Consider the following 18,527-nt stretch of genomic DNA (forward strand, 5'->3'; position numbering starts at 1 on the left):
TGAGCTTACAAATTTCTATTATTGCTGATTACAAATAGCAAATCCACTGTATACAAGTCCAATATAGTTTACTTCAGAGCTTGAAGCCTATGTATACTCCTATTGATGCCTATTTGGTACTCGAATCATTATGGATGTCATGAGGATGTATTGAGGTATTTATTGGCTTCCTTTGAGCTTAAGTAACTTTGTTTATGTAGTTTTTTATTATTGTACATTGTTTGGGAAATATGCATTTAACTTACAAGACTTATACATTGAAGGCTTTCTTGCTTCTCGGGTATGACATATACTTATGTGACTACTTGGCATTGATGTATGGGCTTAGACATATCTATGGTGACATATGAGGCTCCATTTGGAGCTTCGTTAGATGCTTTTTTGCACTTTGGTTTTATGCTCTAGTTACTTTCGTCACTTACATAGTTATGGGCTTGAAGATTCTATTGGGTTTTATGCTCCTGGCTTATGCTTCATGTATCTTGGATGCTCAAATATCATCTCTATGATCTATTGAACTTGTCTCACTTAGTTGCCATTTGGTTTTGTTCCAGTGGGAATCACTTGAGCTACTTAGCTATTTTGCATTTGAGCAAGAGCTTCGGATTTATGCAGTTGAGCTTACTTCAATGAAACCATGGGACTCGATTGAGTTATGTCTATGCTTTTTGGATGCAGTTGTTGCCTAGTGGACTAATTTGATTCATGCTTTGAGCCGGCATCTATCTCTACTAGGTTGTTGTTAGTGATGTATTCATCCTGCTTGGCTATGTATTGAGCCTCTTTACACTTGCTCAGTCAATTGTGTACATGGCAATTCTCTTTCGTTATCTTTTAGACTTATTATATACATGACAAGTATGCCTATTGGATATATCCCACCCTGGCACATTGAGTTTGATAGTTCTTTGTACCAATTACATGCTCAGTGTGACTGCTAGTGGTTTGTACATATCCCACTTCTTGCAGTATATACCTAGCAGTTGTAGATTGGATTCTATTAGTTGATTGCTTACACCTAGCTTTGGATCTATTGTTATTGTTTTTAGCTTGCTATAATTGCAGGTTCATGCATAATTTATGAGGGCAGATGTTTTGACTTGACCGTAATTATTTGGTAGTTAGTGGACATATGTTTAGGCATTGTCTTGGTCTTGATTTTTTACTTGTTTTACTGTCATTCGTAGCAATCTATTTGTCTTGGACAATGCTTTCATTCATTGCATTATGACTAGTGGGTCGAATAACATTGCTATCTTAAACATTGATAAGTTGGATGACACAAATTATAGCTATTGGAAGACACAAAAATTACAAATGAAGCCATTGAGATATGAGGATATAAAGCTAGAACTCTTTTGTATAGAGAATTGGATTAAACTAGACTAGGCGCTCCGCGCCTAGACTCGCCCCGGCGCGGGCGCAATTTATGTCGGGGGCGGGTGCTGGATGCACGTGTGTTCTCTTTCTTTTTTGTGGGGGAGGTGGGGGTTGCCATGTGGCATCTGCCCCCCACCTCTCCTTAACTAATAGTATAGATTGTCATAATTGGGAAAGAAAGAAGAGAAGGTCATTCTCAAAGTTTATGAATAGGGGTTACGAATCACGATAGGAACACAGCAAAGGCACATTGAAAGCGGTTTGCCTGAAAGTTGAAACCAGCAACTAGCCATGTGGACTAAGGTTTCCTTCATAATACTTGTCCTAAGCGTCCTTTTCCTTTCTTGCTTTAAAAAAAACGAAAAAAAAATAAAATTCAAGCGCGCCCCCTCTGAAGTCACATTTTTGGTATTTAAAAACACAATTTACTTTTTTTTTGCTATTTTTATTTACAAAAATGCAGTTGCTTTTTGGCACTGGTATGTTCTCCTCTCTCTCTTTCTCTCTCTCTCTCAAGCTTCCTGCGTCATCATTGGTAGCAGCATGCGCCTCTCGTTGATGGGCCAATGCACAGGTATGCATCAGTCCGCTGCCGCAGGTTCATATGATTTTGATGCTTCTGAGTATGATTTTGATCTTGCTGTTGGCCGCTGATCTCTTGCTCTAATTCATCTCATGTGTACTGCTTCTTAATGGAGATTAGTATGAGTTTCATTCTGTTGTTGGCCACTGATCCCGAGCTTTAATCCGTTTCATTCTGAAGTTTACACTAAAGTTTTCGGCCATCAATTTGTAGCAGCTTCGAGCTTCTTATTTTCTTGTTGTTGGCCACTAATTTCGAGGTTTAGTACGCTTCATGTTGTGCACTGCTTCTTAATGGAGAATATACATTGCCACCAACGGCCACTCCTATCGCCCTCTTGCCACCATCTCTGCTGTTGCAGAGAGAGAGAACCGAAGGAACCCTGGACACAGTGGAACATTGCCAAGGATTATGCTGCTGTACAGGAGCTGAACTGCAACCTGAGGAAGGAAATCTCTCTCTCTCTCTCTCTACAAACACACCCCTAGACTAAATTCAGGTAGTTTTGAATAAACATTGCTCTGGATATGGCAATGAATCGAGCCTCATCCGAAAGGACGTTGCGGGAAGGGGCAAGCTGTCCAAATTCGCGAGAGGAGGGGGCACACTGATGGGATGGATAAAAAAAGGAAGGAAGGAGATAAGGGGCAAACATGTTTCGTGCGAGACTGGGGTGGTCTTTAAAAGCGCAGAGAGAGAGAGAGAGAGAGAGAGAGAGAGAGAGAGAGAGAGAGAGGGGCTCTCCTAAGACTTGCAGCTTCTACCGCCCTCTCGCCACCATCGCCGCAGTTGGGGAGAGAGAGAGAGAGTACGGACCTGGTTGCAAAGTGCGGACCTCCGTCAGGCATGCTTTGATGGCGGAACTCCTTATATAGAGGAGGAGGGTCGAGGCTCGAGGCTCGAGGAGGAGGGTTGAGGAGGGCAGCCGGGGCAGGTCGAGGATCGAGGCCGCAGGCGGGAGCAGGTCGAGCAGGTCGAGGAGCCGCAGGTCGAGGAGCTGCAGACTGCAGTGACTTCGAGGTGAGCAGGTCTAGGCGGGCAGGTGCTGTCGTGGCACCCGCCCCCGCCATCTTCGTTGGGAGGCTGGGGGCTGCCACGTGACAGCAGCCCCTGACCTCCCGTTAATATATAGTAAAGATGAGTTATGTAAATCTACGATCATTTTGTCACTCTTTAAGCAGATTTTCTATAATATCATCTTTATAGGGCAAATGGCCTAGTGCTTATAGGACAAGATTTGCTCTTATTTCTTGGAGTAGTGTGCGAGCTCTCCTAGTTTGAAAGACGTGACACGTAGTATGCTTCGAATTTTGGGTTGTTCTTACCAAATAGCTATATAAACTCATACACCCTTCTTCATTTTAGCGAATGCTCCTGCGGATGGTCGTCTCGGCAACCTCTCTACGCCTGTCCAACTCTTCACACACACACACACACACACACACACACACACACAGCTTCCATTCGATCTCTCTTTGGTGTTGTAAGGGCATTGCTGCTCTCTGGACTATCTGCACTGCATGAAGCCATTTGATCTTTCTCCAAAGCTGATTTTTGGTCCTCTGGTATATTTCCAGCGTCCTCTCTCAGGCGGTATAGTTCAGGCATTCCTTCTTGTAGTCACTTCAAGACTCATTCGATCTTCGAGATACTTCTCAACTTCAGGTAGAACTTCTTTCACTATTGCTTTTGACTGTAGATGTCTCACATCGAGACATCTTTATACGAATTATAAAATTTCTGACATAAACAATGAAAACGGGACAAAGCCTTGTCAGGCTATTGCATAAGCTTCTCAGCAAGTAGGATGGACCTGTGAGACTCGTTTGATTTTGTTGATGGCTCTCTCCTTGCGTGTCATTGAATGCTCCTTTCAGATTTCTGGTCAACTTGTATTTTCATTCTTTGAGCTCACATAAGAAGGTTTATCTGGAAAGATGACATGAGGATGATGTTGGCGTTGGCTCTTGCAGTGTTGCCAATGAGATCCACATGGAGCGTGGTTGTTATCTTCTTTTTGATTGTGGCTACTGTTGAAATTCAATGTTTTGATGTTCGTCAACACTTGTCTTCAGTAACCAGGTTGGTATCTTGTTTGATAGATTACTCATGCACAGCATAGGGAATTTTTCCCAGAAGCATGTGTCTTATTTGAGTTTTCGTGCTATGTGCATGGGATTTGATGTTTCAGTTTCTCTTTTATATGTTTTTAGTCTATATATGTCATTTGCATGTCAAGTTATTGCCTTTTTGATTTGTGTTGCCTCAAGTTTTGGCACTGCAAAATAGGCCAATTATAATTCCATGTGCCATAATGATTCTAGCTAGGGCTTATGCTTTGACAATGGCATGGTGGCATGGGGATTGCTATTCACAAATTGGTCCTTGTTTTATTGAGTTAACTGCTAGTTTAGTTCAGCTTAAAATCACTTTTTCACCTAAACATTTTCTTGCTTTTTAAGACGAGATCTTTAAAGGTTCCGGGAATAGAAGCACAAGCTGAAGTGCATGCCAATAGACACTTGTTGATCTTTGGAACATTATTTGTAGATTGCAGATGATATGTGTGAGCAAAAGCAAGTTGTTAAGGTCCACAGAAATTGTCCAAATTTTAGGGCATATTTTGCTAGTTGGAATTGCTTTGCTCTGGGATTGATGATTGAATGTTGCAGTCAATGTTTGTGTCTTTGGAACACTAATTTGATGAGCATTTGTAGGTTAGTGCCGATTGTTTGGGTAAAGTTACTAATTTCCATATTGCAGTTTTTTTACTTTTTTATACTCAAGATATGCCTTAATGCTAGACAAATGATGGATACTAAAAAAGCAAGAACTTGCTTATAGACTATATCAATACTAATGGTTTTAGTGCCTTTAGGTTTTCTTTCTTGTAAAGCCAAGGCATAGGAGGGAGGAGGGTACAAAATTCGAATGAGTAGGATCAGATTACGACCAACTACTACTAGTCAATGTTGGTATAGATCAAGTATCTCTATGCCTTTATTGCAAGACATTTAGAGGAGATTGTTGTGCCCATATTGAGACTTTTAGAGAAGTTTGGATAATAGCTTCAAACCTAGGTAGCACAAAGAAGTGTGGCAATTGGCTCTTGGCTTGGTTATGGCAAGGTTCTTGGAGCTTGTATGAGATGTGGAGAGTGAGAGGAGACTCGAGAGGCACTACATATGGGATTGCCCCAAGGCCTAGGAGGTGCGGAGGACGTAGGAGAGCCCTGAAGATGGTCTTCCATGGTACTATTAAGATAGCAATGGTGACATGAATACAATAGCCTGAGTCAAGTACAAAGGCCCAACATATGAAAGATGAGGACTTTTTGGGAATTGCTTCTTTCTCATTGTTGGCCAGCTCTTGACTATGCCACACTTCTCATAGGCAAAGTGGATTGAGTGGCATTGTTAGAGTTGATAGATGGGAGCTGATTGCTAGCTTTATTACTTTGATTATTTGTTCTATAGGGTGCAACTATGCCATTGGTTTACAAAACATTTCTATTTTGGACAAGTGACTCTAGGATCTAAAGAAAGATTGTCCACATTTTGTCAGAGATATAGAAGACTACAAGGTGACTTTGAGCTTAGAAGGAGGAGGGATGCTTTTGTGGTGGACATGAGACTTTGGCATCTTCTTCCACTTTGAGTCATATATGGTCTAGCATTACAACCCACCAAACTCTAGTTTTAATAGAAGCTAGTCTTTGATTTTGTGTCTAGTATATATATTGAGTACTAGACTATCCAAAACAAGTTTCTAGAATGCATCCACCCCTTCTTTACTTTCTTGAACCAAGCCTTGAAACTCAAGATCAAAACGTAAGTTCAACCACACACAAATTATGAATCTTTTCATATGCATCAAGATTAGGTGTCAACTCCTCTAGCTTCTCTATCAGTTTGTCCATAGTGTCATGTATCTTGTCAATGCGTGGCTCTATGGCATCCATAATCCTCACCAAATACACAATTGGGCAAACCATCTCATATATGGATTTCACATCATCCCTTAAGTTTGTGCTATATGCCTTTTTCATGCATAGCACTCTTATAAGTGTCGAAGTAGTGACTCATCACTAATAAACAATTGTCTCAATCCGCCATTGCATTTCTTCAATTAGCACAATGTTAAGTAATTGTATGCGAATCTAGTGTTAGTATTTCAGCTCACCTTCTTCGACTTCTTAGAAAAAATGTAGCTAAGGATTTGATGATTGAAAGTAAATGTCACCATTCAAAGTAATCGTTACCTACCACTTGCAACACATGCCCCCCGTACGCACCTTGCTCTCTAGCAGTGTCCCATACCACCCTTAACAAGATACAGGTGTACCTGTTAGTTGCATGAGCAAAAGTGGTTTTGTACACGCCATCGGATCTTTTGTCCAATTGCAGGTTGACACTATGATACTAGTAAAATGTCCTTGTAGGATCCAACCAGCACATGAGACACGATACAAGCCATATTCATGAATGAAAGGGAAAAACATCAGACTCACTTCTAGCCATAGAGCCAAATAGACTAACCCTTGAGCCAGGAGCTAGCAACGCTTCGGGTCACAACCACATCCCAAGGGTTGGTATCCCATATCATTAGCTCATACCATCTAAGTGTATGGATGCATTAGCCAGCATGCCAAGAGTGATGATTATACAATGAATATGCACAAGAGGGCCTTGAGTCCTATAAATAGGACTCAATTGCTCTAACTCTGATATGCCTTTACTGCATTCGCACTAAGTCACATCATGACCATTGCGACCAATGCTACTCTAGTGTCCATCTGGATGTCTAGGAACTTAACAAGTAAGCTTTTTGGCAAAGGAGAAAGGAGGAACTTGTATGAGCTAAGTGCTTTTACAAATTACAACCATTGTTGGAGTGGGTATAAGTAAACTTTGGAATGATAGATTTGGTTACATTGGATTTGCAATAATGAAGGAGATGCGCATTCAAGATATGGTTGGTTCTTGTCTATAGTAATAGAAATGGAGGAATTGTTGAGAAATGGTGGGGTTTGTAGGGAGAAACATAGTTTGTATAACAGACATTGTGATAGAGAAATTTCAAAAACATAGAAGAAGAATGGAAGAAAACGTGTTAAGTGATTGTAGATAGGTGAGTGCTAAAGAGCCCTACAATAGAGGGGAAAATGCAAAAACGTAGGTATTTGATGTTAGGCTGATGAAGAGGGTGTAGATTGTTGTAGACGGCTTGTATTTGTTGCAAACATAGTCTCTAGAAGGTTTGCCCCTTGATTCGGGTAGTCTTCAATATGATTTGCCCCTTGATTCGGGCAGTCAATTGGCCTTCAGTTGCTTTGATGGAGATGGAAAATACCCCAAATTTGTGAGAATAGGAATGGATTGAAGCTTAGGTGAGAGTGGAGTAGACAGTGTAGAGTGTGAGAGCATGATGCCCAATGCAATGATCTGAAGTGTAAGGTGCAAGTACAAAGTACAACCCTTAAACCTTAGGGTTGTAAGAGGATGTTTACACTCGAAGTGTGTGAAACACGATAAGTGCCCGAAACTGTGTGACATAGGCACATTAAATCAAGGGAATAAATTTGGGAGAAAAGACCTCTTGTATGGAGAGTAAAAAGTGCCCTAGTGTCTTTCTGAGGATCATCGACACTCCTCTATGAGCGTAGGCGTGAGTGAAACCCAACAAACCCCTCTAGAGTGAAGAGTGATCAAAATACGAGGGTCATCCAGCAAAGGAGATCAAATTTAAAGCATTGCGAAATGCTTCAAATTTGTCACGAGGAAGAGCTTTGGTGAAGATGTGTGCTACATTACTGGACCGTGGTGGTAGGACAATAGACAAGGTTGATATCTTCGGCATGTAGCCGCTCTTTGACAAAGTGATAATGGATCTCAATGTGTTTCGTGCACGCATGAAACACTGGGTTCGTGTCACTGCAATGGCACTTTGACTGTCAGTGAACAAAGAAATAGGCTCTGTGACAGATACATCCAGATCAACTAGCAAGTGTCTAACCATATACATTCAACTATGGTAGTGAAAGTTGCCTTGTATTCAGCTTCACATGATGATGTGGTAACAATCGATCGTTTCTTGTTAAGCCAAGAAATGCAAGATGAGCCAAGAAAGAAACAATTGCCACTAGTGAGTAACGAGAATCATAATCACTAGCCCAATCAAAATCATTGTAAGCATGTAAGTGTAGTGGTCCTCCCCTTGGCATAAAGCAATCCAAGAGTCCTAATACCTTGCAAGTAAGGGAAAACACGCTTGACAGCTCGCCAATGTGACATGCGTGGCTGATGCATATATCTGCTTAGGGCTAAAATTGCGAACTGTATGTTTGGTCTAGTTTTGCATAGGTAGGTAAGGCATCCAACTGTTGGAGCATATGTGTGGATATCAAACAAGTCACTATCATCATGCAATGACAACTTCAGTCTAGGTTCCATTGGTGTACAGACTGGCTTGCAATCATGTAAGCCAAATCTCTCAAGAAGTTTACCAATGTATCTTGACTATGATAAACCAATGCCTCTGGCATCATGAATGAACTGAATGCCCAAGTGATGTTGCAAAGACCCCAAATCTAACATCTCAAAAGTTTTTTATAAATTTTGTTTGAATGCTGAAGTCCGATCAGCATGTGTCCCTGTAAGCAAAAGGCCATCAACATATAGACAAATGATTAGCATGGATCCCCCCTCTTTACATATGTAAAGGGTTGACTTTGATGAGCTGTTTATGAATCCTTGGCTGATTAAAAAGGCATCAATCTTTGCATACCAAGCTCAAGGAGCTTGTCTCAAGCCATACAAATTCTTTTTCAGCTTATAGATCAAGTGTTCGGATCCCTCAACTGGAGAACCAATGGGCTGCTGTATATACACTTCTTCATGAAGTTTTCCATGTAAAAATGCCGTCTTTATATCTAGTTGATGCACAATCCATCCATAATGGGCAACCAAAGCAACCATAGACCTAATGGTAGTCATGCAGGATATAGGAGCAAATGTCTCCTCATAGTCAATGCCTTTTTTCTGTGCATAGCCCTTGGCAACAAGCCTGGCTTTGTATTTGTCAATGGATCCAACTGCATTTCTTTTCAGCTTATAGACCCATTTTGTTCCAATGCCTTTCTTCTCTATAGGCAAAGACACTAAATTCCATGTTTGATTCTTTATGATGGAATCAAACTCAGCTTGCATTGTTGCCATCCAATCCACACTATGTTGTGCATCCTCACAACAGTCAAGCTCCTCATCATCAATTGTACGTGTTGCCATAACAAACTCCATGGAATGTGCACCATCATGCATACGAGCTTGCCTTCTAGTACAAATAGCCATAGGAGCATCCAAATGACTATCTTTCATAGTCTGTAAATACCATCTAGGCATTTATCTAGCCTCTTGGCTGTGTACAAGCTCTTGTTGATTTTCTTATTCCTTGCTGAATATTCAGATCAACCATGGGTTGATTTTCTGCATTATCCAATGGAGCAGCTGGTTGAACATTAAGTTCACTTGGTGAAACTCCAGGTGTATCACCAAATGAAATGGGCAACAACCCTCCAAATACATCATTGGCAGCTTGATATGTGTCAAAACCAGCAAGGGATAATTCTAATTTTTCATCGAAAACCACATCCCTACTAACAAATACCTTGTGTTGAGACGGGATCATATAATCTATATCCTTTGCTCTCATTGTTGTACCCCATAAAAATGCATTTGACAGCCTTGTTATCCAACTTGTGTGCATATGCAAGACACCCAAAATTACGAAAATGCCCAACAGAAGGCTTCTGGCTGATCCAACCCTCAAAAGGCGTGATATTCTTTAATGCTTTGGTGGGGCATCTATTCAAGATATGGCAAGCATACATAATTGCTTCCATCCAAAAATTGTGTGGCAAGCTCTTTGCTTTCAGCATACAGCTGGCCATCTCCATGAGTGACCAATTCTTCCTCTCTGCAACCCCATTTTGCTGTGGAGTATAAGCAGTAGTGTACTGATGAATAATGCCATTCTGCTTCAAAAAAGAATTCAGCATAGAAGACATGTATCCTCCCCCTCGGTTTGAATGGAGAGTCTTCACCCTATAGCCAGATTGGTTTTTAACAAGTGCTAGAAAAGCAAAAAATGCATCATATACTTCTGAACTTTTCACTAAAGAGTAGACCTAGCAGAAGCGAGTAAAGTCATCAACAAAAGTGACGAAATAGTAATAGCCACCTAATGACTTTGTTCGCATAGGGCCGCATATATTTGAGTGTATAATTTGTATCCTGGCAGTGGCTCTAAAAGCAACATCACGGGAAAACGAAAACCGATGCATTTTTCCCAAAATACATCCCTCGCATAAGTGCTCATGAGGTCTCTCCAAGAGAGGTAATCCATCAAGCATCTATGTACGCTGCAAAAGCATCAAGCTACCAAAGTTTACATGCCTCATGTGAGCATGCCATAACTCCACCTGTAACATAGCAGGAGTAAGAGTGGACGTTAAATAGGCCGACTGATCAACAGAAAGAGCATTCAACTCATATAACCCATGACATATGGTGCTAGTCAAGACCAAAGTCATGTGTTCCTTATGTCCTACCATACATCTATCATTATCAAAGGTGACCTGCAAACCACACCATGCTAAAGAATAAATAGATAACAAATTCTTCTTTATACGTGGCACAAACAAGGCATCTTGTAGGCGGAGAATAGAGCCATCAATGGCTGTGAGCACAATCTCCCCAATATCTCTAACAGGGTATGATGCATTGTTGGCACACTGTAGAGACTTGCCAACCGGGGCTGTAACAACAGAAGCAAAAAAAATCTATGTGAGATGTGATGTGCCTAGATGTACTATTGTCAAAAAACCATGTGCCTGCATCCTTAGTAGAGCTAAATGCTCTATCAGCCCAAGAAGAGTCATAACTGCATGTACAAAAACAAGAGTCCTTGTTTGCTACAAAGGACACTGACTTAGTAGTAATGGAAGGTGCATCAGAAATGGACATCCTTGACTCCTTCTTCTCCTTGGCTATACACTTTCTACATTTAGTGATGTAGTGGCCTAGCTTATTGCAAAAGTAGCACTTACCCTTCTTGGTTTGCGTGTCCTCTTGTTTCTTATTGCCTTGTGAAGTGCCTGAAGTCCTAGAGCTCTGCGGAGCATTCTTTGCTTGGCTGTCCTTACCCTTTTGTTGTGCCATAATAGCTTGCTCAGAGGCTATAACATCCACACCATTGTTCTTTTGTGTTTGTTGCTCCTCTAAGAGCAAACTGACCACGTGGAGGAAAGTACGTGGTTGTGGGGCAATCCTCATGGTGAGGTTCAAGGTTGTATGAAAGGGCAAGTACGAGAGCAGCAATGAATTCAAGGTAGTAGATATCCACTGTGCATTTGAGTAACACTCATCAACATCTATAAGTTTCTCATGCAAAATTTGAATTTTATTTAGGTGATCTCATATAGAGTCATCCTCATCGATCTTCACTGTCTGAAGCTCTTTCTTCAAGAAATAGATGCGGGTCTCATTCTTTCTAGTAAACATCTGCTCCAAGGTTAGCGAAGCTTCTCGTGAAGAAGCTATAAACCGAATCTGAGGGATAATAGACTGCTGAACTGCCAATGCAATCAACGACTAAGCCTGTGCATCCCATGTATCCCATGCTTGTTGTGCCATTGATCTCTTGGGAAGTGGCTGAGTTGGAGTAGGTTGAGCAGGCTGAGTTGCCTGTTGTCCATGTTCTCTTGAAGGAGGGGTAGCAGGAGCCACAACTTCGGGCCTAACTTCTTCATCGCTGACATAATCCCAAAGATTCTTCACTATCAACGCATTTTTCATCATGAAGGACTAGAGTGAATAGTTGTTACCATCCAATCGATCCTCCTTGGATACGTAAGTAAATACATCATCCCCTTGATTTGCCATGATAAACAATGGTGATTAGAGAGAAAAAGAGCAATGTTCCAAGTTGGACAAACTTGGAAATCTCAAAATTTCTAGAAATTATAGCAAGTAATTTGCTATAATTAGTGACATACTTTGTCAAAATTGTCTGTAATGCACATAGTCCAAGTTGCAATGAATGCTCAAGAGCAATGTAGAAACAAAAGCCAGCCCCGAAATTTCTTGCCCCAAAATGCTCAAAATGAGTCTATTTTAGATTGGAGTTGTACTACATATATCAATGTTTGCTCAATACCCAAAAGTCCTAAAATTCTTGACTGATTTGCCAAGAAATCTCTACAATAATTGTATCTTAGACAGGTATGAAAGTCGATAGTTCTTGCCTGGGTAAAAGCCTCTTCTCTAGAAGTGCATCAGAATTAAAAGTTAATTAAAATAAACTTGTATCTTTGATTATGAATTGACAAGCAGCAACTAGAGGTTAATGTGGAGTCCTGTGGTGGTGGCGATGGGTTGTTTTGGAGGCTACGGCCTGTATTGGAGGCTGATGGCTGACATGGTGCGCTGGTGACAGGAGAGGTGGCACCCAGTTTGTAGGAGCACTCCACGTAGGTGGGCGCAGGAGTTGCTGATGGGGCGCAGGACACCAGGGACAAGGCAAAGTGGCGTAGCTGGTGGAGCTGCGGTGGTGGTTGACGGGTAGACATTGGCACATTGGCGGCATAGATGCAGGGCACAAGGACATGGCGGCATAGATGCAGGGCACAAGGACATGGCGGAGACTTTAGTACTGTAGGGCGCAGGAACTTTGGTGCAAGTGGGTGCTGTGCAACTTTGGTGTAGGTGGGCATTGGGCAATTGACAGGGACTGCTGGAGCAAGGTGGCTCTGACAGGAACCGCTGGAGTAGGGTGGCTCTTGTTGAGGTGATGACTTCTGATGCACGTGTTAGCTGGTGTTGCTAACAATTGACCAGGTTCAGGCCAGAGCTGAAAGTGTTGCATGAATCAAAACCCTCACCTGTTTCTTCTTTTGAGGTACAAGATCCGGATGGCTTTGCGTATGTGAACTTCAATAGAGGGGGCTCACGAAGCAAACGAAATTGAGGTACATCTACAACTTTTGTTTCATTTGAGCATATCATACACACTTCTCACTTCCCTCCCATCCCACCCTCTTCTATATCACATCTCTCGTCATCTTTCCAAAACCTTGGATTACACTCCACATCTGCATCACACAACTTAGGGGTTGGATCTTCCATCTCCGCTCCTAGTACCTTTTTCTTCTCCACCCCATTCTCTACCTCTTTGCCCCATGGTACTTCGTTAGGGGGAATGCCACCCTTTAACACAATGCCTCTCACCTTTCAGCACATGAGCACACCCATAACTCCTGGACAACTGTGATGGGCATCCCCCTCACTATCCCCAGCTTCACATCTCCCATGACCCCTCATACGCAAGGGTTTCCATCCTCAGCCTATGGTGCGTCTTCACACTCTCCTTGGGTTCCTCATGTGGCTACCATACCCATGCCTAGTCAACCCATCCCTACCTATGGATCCACCTTGCACACTACACACATGCCTGGTGGGCACTTTGGGGCCCATTCCCAAGTGTACTCCACTTCCCCATCCTACCCACACTACACTTTTTCACACTATCCATCTTCGAGCACTACTACTCCTGTTACAATGGCCAATAATGCCTTCACGGATAAGACATGTTTTAACGGGTCAAATTTCACCACTTGGTCTAATTTCATGCAACAAGTGCTTGAGTCTCAAGGTCTTTGGGACCTTGTCATTGGTCTAGAGCCTATGCCGCGGACCCTCGACTAGCTCACCCTGATTACATCCGTCAATGGAGAGTCGGCAATGATACATCCAATGTTGAGCTGATGCAGGGATTGCTTCTTGAGTTTCACTCTCAGTTGCAGCAGTTCCCGCTCGCGTTAGAGCGTTGGAGTCACCTTCTCGACCGCTATGCAGCTTGTGATCATACTCGGCGCATCAATCTCGACTTTGAGCTTCAAGAGTTCTCTATTAAGGAAGGGGATGATTTGAAAGCCAAGCTGGCTGAATATTGGCGGTTACTTGCTGACGATTACTTGCCGAGTTCGCCACTACTGGCTTCCCAAAGTCAGATGATGATTAGGTCACATTCTTCTTGAATAAGTTACCCGACAAGTACTTCAATTTCATTCAACACATCATCTCCCAACCTAGATTGCCAACCTTCTACAAGTTTGAGTGCCAGTTCTTGCATTACGTGAGGTTGTATGATCAAGTCCACAAAAAATCTTCATCACAGTCTTATTCAGAGCAGAGGGGGTTAGTTGCTTCACATCTCCCATGACCCCTCATACGCAGGGGTTTCCATCCTTAACCTATGGTGCGTCTTCACACTCTCCTTGGGTTCCTCATGTGGCTAACATGCCCATGCCTAGTCAACCCATCCCTACCTATGGATCCACCTTGCACACTACACGCATGCCTGGTGGGCACTTTGGGGCCCATTCCCAAGTGTACTCCACTTCCGCATCCTACCCACACTACACTTTTTCACACTATCCATCTTCGAGCACTACTACTCCTGTTACAACGGCCAATAATGCCTTCACGGATAAGACATGTTTTAACGGGTCAAATTTCACCACTTGGTCTAATTTCATGCAACAAGTGCTTGAGTCTCAAGGTCTTTGGGACCTTGTCATTGGTCTAGAGCCTATGCCGCGGACCCTCGACTAGCTCACCCTGATTACATCCGTCAATGGAGAGTCGGCAATGATACATCCAATGTTGAGCTGGTGCAGGGATTGCTTCTTGAGTTTCACTCTCAGTTGCAGCACTTCCCGCTCGCGTTAGAGCGTTGGAGTCACCTTCTCGACCGCTATGCAGCTTGTGATCATACTCGGCGCATCAATCTCGACTTTGAGCTTCAAGAGTTCTCTATTAAGGAAGGGGATGATTTGAAAGCCAAGCTGGCTGAATATTGGCGGTTACTTGCTGACGATTACTTGCCGAGTTCGCCACTACTGGCTTCCCAAAGTCAGATGATGATTAGGTCACATTCTTCTTGAATAAGTTGCCCGACAAGTACTTCAATTTCATTCAACACATCATCTCCCAACCTAGATTGCCAACCTTCTACAAGTTTGAGTGCTAGTTCTTGCGTTACGTGAGGTTGTATGATCAAGTCCACAAAAAATCTTCATCACAGTCTTATTCAGAGCAGAGGGGATTAGTTGCCTCTTCTTCGGTAGGGACGACCACTAGTGGCAAGAACTCGCTAGATGCAAAGGCAAGCCAATCAAAGGGTGACTTCTCTTCCTTAGATGGAACCAAAGAATCTAGACCTATCTGGCATCAACTCCCTAAAAAAAACCGGTTTTGCACACATTGCCAGAGAGCAGGCCATGTGGACGAGGAGTGTCGCTCCAAGGCCCAAGGTCTTCCACCTAAAAAGCCTCAGTAGACCGTTGTGATTGCACAATCCAGTGGGTTTAGGCCTTCTGCTCCTGCTTCATCTACTCCTTCAGCACCTGTTGTTGCTGCTAGACATGTGGCTCGAGTACAGCCTCAGAAGCCCATCTCTTTGACTACCCCTAAGGGATTGGTTGATTGGTCTGTAGGTTCCGATCCCATTGCACTTCTTCATGCATCTCTCTCGCCTTCCTCCACATGGATGTATTTCTCAATGTCATGTTAGTCAACATTGGAGTGATGGTAGCTCTTTATGCTTTAAGACATACTAGTTTGAGGATGTAATTGAGATAGATTCAAAGCTTGTTGGTTAAGGTTGGTGAGAGCAACTAAGGACATAGCAATTTGAGTAAATTTGGTCCATTGAAGAGCTAGGCATGTGAAAACTCATAAGCAAACAAGTGCTGGTCTAGGATATTTGTGTTGACTGCACTGGTGGGTCACAAGTGGTTCCATGAAACGCTCATCTTCAATATTAAGGGGCACTCACCTTAATGGCCAATTTGGTGTTGTCTACTATGCAAGAGTAGTCTAGCTCTTTGGTTCCTTCTATCATTTATCTTCTTTTGCTGAATTGAGTAGTGTGCATGTTGTAAGTTCGTGCTCATTGCCGTGTAGATTAGATCTATCGGTTGGTTTGTGTGTAATTGAGACAGATTTTGAGCTTGTGGGTCAGGGTTAGGGAGAGTAACTAAGGATCATAGCAATTGGAGCGAATTTGGTCCATTGAAGAGCCAAGCGCATGAAGACTCATAAGCAAAGAGAGTGCTAGTCTATGACATCCTCATTAATCACACAGGTGGGTCACAAGTGGTTCGTGTAAAGGCTAATCTTCAACATTAAGAGGCACTCACAATGAGGGCCAATCATGTGTTGTCTATTGTGCAAGAGCACTCTACCTCTTAGGTTCTTTGTGTTCTTTATTTTCTTTGGTGAATTGAATAGTGTGTGTGTTGTGAGTCCATGCTCACTACTCTATAGATTAGATCTACAGGCTGGTTTCAGAGAAAGCATAATGTATTTGGGAAAAAGGATCAAAAAGAAAGAGGAGAGGTAACGATACACACACAGGCATCACGTGTATGCGCATGCGCGCGTGCACACACACACACACACACACACACACACACACACACACACACACACACACAAAGGTGGTCGATTTTCATGCACATCTTTGGCAATTTCTTCCTTTGGTTTTGAGAACCCTTGGTGAGGTGTTGGTGGAGCTCCGGTTGGCCTCCGACAATAAGAATAGGGCTTGTATGCTTTGTGACATAGGAAAACCTTACCCAAACAAAATTCCTTTCTAGATCCCTGGGCTGCAAACGTTGGTTTTTGAGCTTAAATGGGGCACATTTGCTAGACATTGTTTTAGATGTGGCCAATCGGGCCATTTTATTTTAGAATGTGATAGAAGCCTTGAGGTATTGTGGCATTCCTTGCATCTTGACATAGATATACAAGAGCATCATCCCCAATAGATGGCTCAGTAGCAAGAAGTTGAGCTTGTGCCTCTTGTCTTGCATGGACATGATGATGGAAATAAGGATGTCCCCTAAGTTGGTATTGAGTGTGCATCACTTTCGGTTGGTCGAAATTTGCCTCCTCAGGATGATTCTTGGGTCATTGCGGTTAGACGTAATGCTAGACAAGAATCTCGTTCGACTCCTGCTTACCCACCTCCACACCCTATTACTTAGACTTTTTAATGTAGAGATAGGGGGTTTTACATGAAACCTCAATCTTTACGTGTTCTTGCAGTTGGTGTGGATGATAAAAGGGCTTCTGATTCTGCTTTGCGCTTTGATGCGTGTGGGAGGCTTGTGCCTCCTCGGGATGTTTCCTGTTCTCAACAACAACAATTTCTTTCTCGTGCTTTGATTGGTAGTTTGTAGAGGGTGGATCTTGTAGATGTGATCTGTAGTGAGATGGAGAGTTTTCAGGCAGCTAAAGCTACTGATGTTAAAGGGAAAGGGAAAGGGAAAGTGGTGATTTAGTAGTTTTCTCTTCTCTTGTTTATCGTGAGACTTGCTTTATGGAATGTTAAAGGCATTTCTTTGGGCAGTAAGCAGTATTGGTTGTGGAAAGTTGTGTTAGCTGGAAATTGGGATGTTTTTTGGGCTGTGGAGCACAAACAACATGCTTTGGTAGGATCCTTTTATGTATATAAGGATTATATACAATTTTTTAGTGGTCGAGTTCCACATAAATTTGGAGTTATGTTGGTTGTTAGATGGTCCTTACAACCATCCTTGGCTTCTCAAGACCCTCGCGGCAGATTTCTGATGTTGGAAATCCTATATGAGGGAGAGGTTTTGTGGTTGGTGGGGGTGTATGCTCCTTCTACTACTCGGCAACACAGTTAGCTTTGGGATGACTTGCACTGCCTTGCCGTGGCTTGTCAAGGTTTTGTTATGGGAGATTTTAATGCATGTGTTTCTGTGGATTAGACGACTTTACCGCACTCTGTCATGGATGGTCTTGAGCGGCAGGCTTGGGATGCTCTTGCACCTGTGTCTTTGAAACAGGACGTGTGGTCCTGGATGCATCCTTCACAGTCTGGATATACTTATCGTCCTCTTCAGTATCCAAGCACTTGGGCCAGACTTGATAGGATCTACATATGTCAAAAGTGATTCTTTTCTTCCTGGAGTCATTGATATGTGGGTGGAGTGATAGCATGTCTTGTCAAATCACTATCCTTTGGTTTTGGATTTGACCCACAAACCTGTCATGCCTTTAAAGCTCTCTTTGCTCGTTTGCCTCTATGTTTCAACCAATCTTTTCTGCTACAAAATCAATTTTTGGATTGTATTCAACAATCGATTGTTGCTTTTAGTTGGAGGGTCCTATTTGGAGGGATGGAAGCATGGGCTATTTTTAGGGATAATGCACGAGCATTGTCCCGATAGTATGGTATTCAACATGCTTCCTCTTTACGGGCTGAATTGCAGCATGCACAATCTTTGTTGGCCCACTCATTTTCTTTGTATCAGTCAGGGGATACTATGGATGACTTGCTTACATGCATTGAATGGTTGAAATGTAGAGTTCAATCTCTTCAAGGGGAGGAGTATGCTAAATACAAATTGCTGGCTTGAGCGGAAGCTTTGCATAATAATAACTGTTAATCTCATAAGTTTTTGCTTGTTTAC

At 42.6% G+C, this 18,527-nt stretch overlaps 1 protein-coding gene across 1 annotated transcript in view; it reads left to right on the top strand.

Annotated features, from left to right (window-relative positions):
• Positions 1–2,936: 2,936 nt before the first annotated feature.
• Positions 2,937–18,527, top strand: part of LOC148021750 (histidine acid phosphatase family protein) — a 124,533-nt gene continuing 108,942 nt past the window's right edge. The window contains exons 1-3 of the mRNA XM_087697284.1: positions 2,937–2,983; positions 3,541–3,628; positions 3,937–4,045. Coding sequence (XP_087553410.1) covers positions 3,945–4,045 — 101 coding nt within the window. The 5' untranslated portion in view covers positions 2,937–2,983; positions 3,541–3,628; positions 3,937–3,944. The remainder of the gene's footprint in view (positions 2,984–3,540; positions 3,629–3,936; positions 4,046–18,527) is intronic.

This window comes from Lygodium microphyllum, chromosome 17 (genome assembly GCF_053477565.2).
Source record: "Lygodium microphyllum isolate KBCC chromosome 17, Lygodium_microphyllum_v1.1.10, whole genome shotgun sequence".
Lineage (NCBI taxonomy): Eukaryota > Viridiplantae > Streptophyta > Polypodiopsida > Schizaeales > Lygodiaceae > Lygodium > Lygodium microphyllum.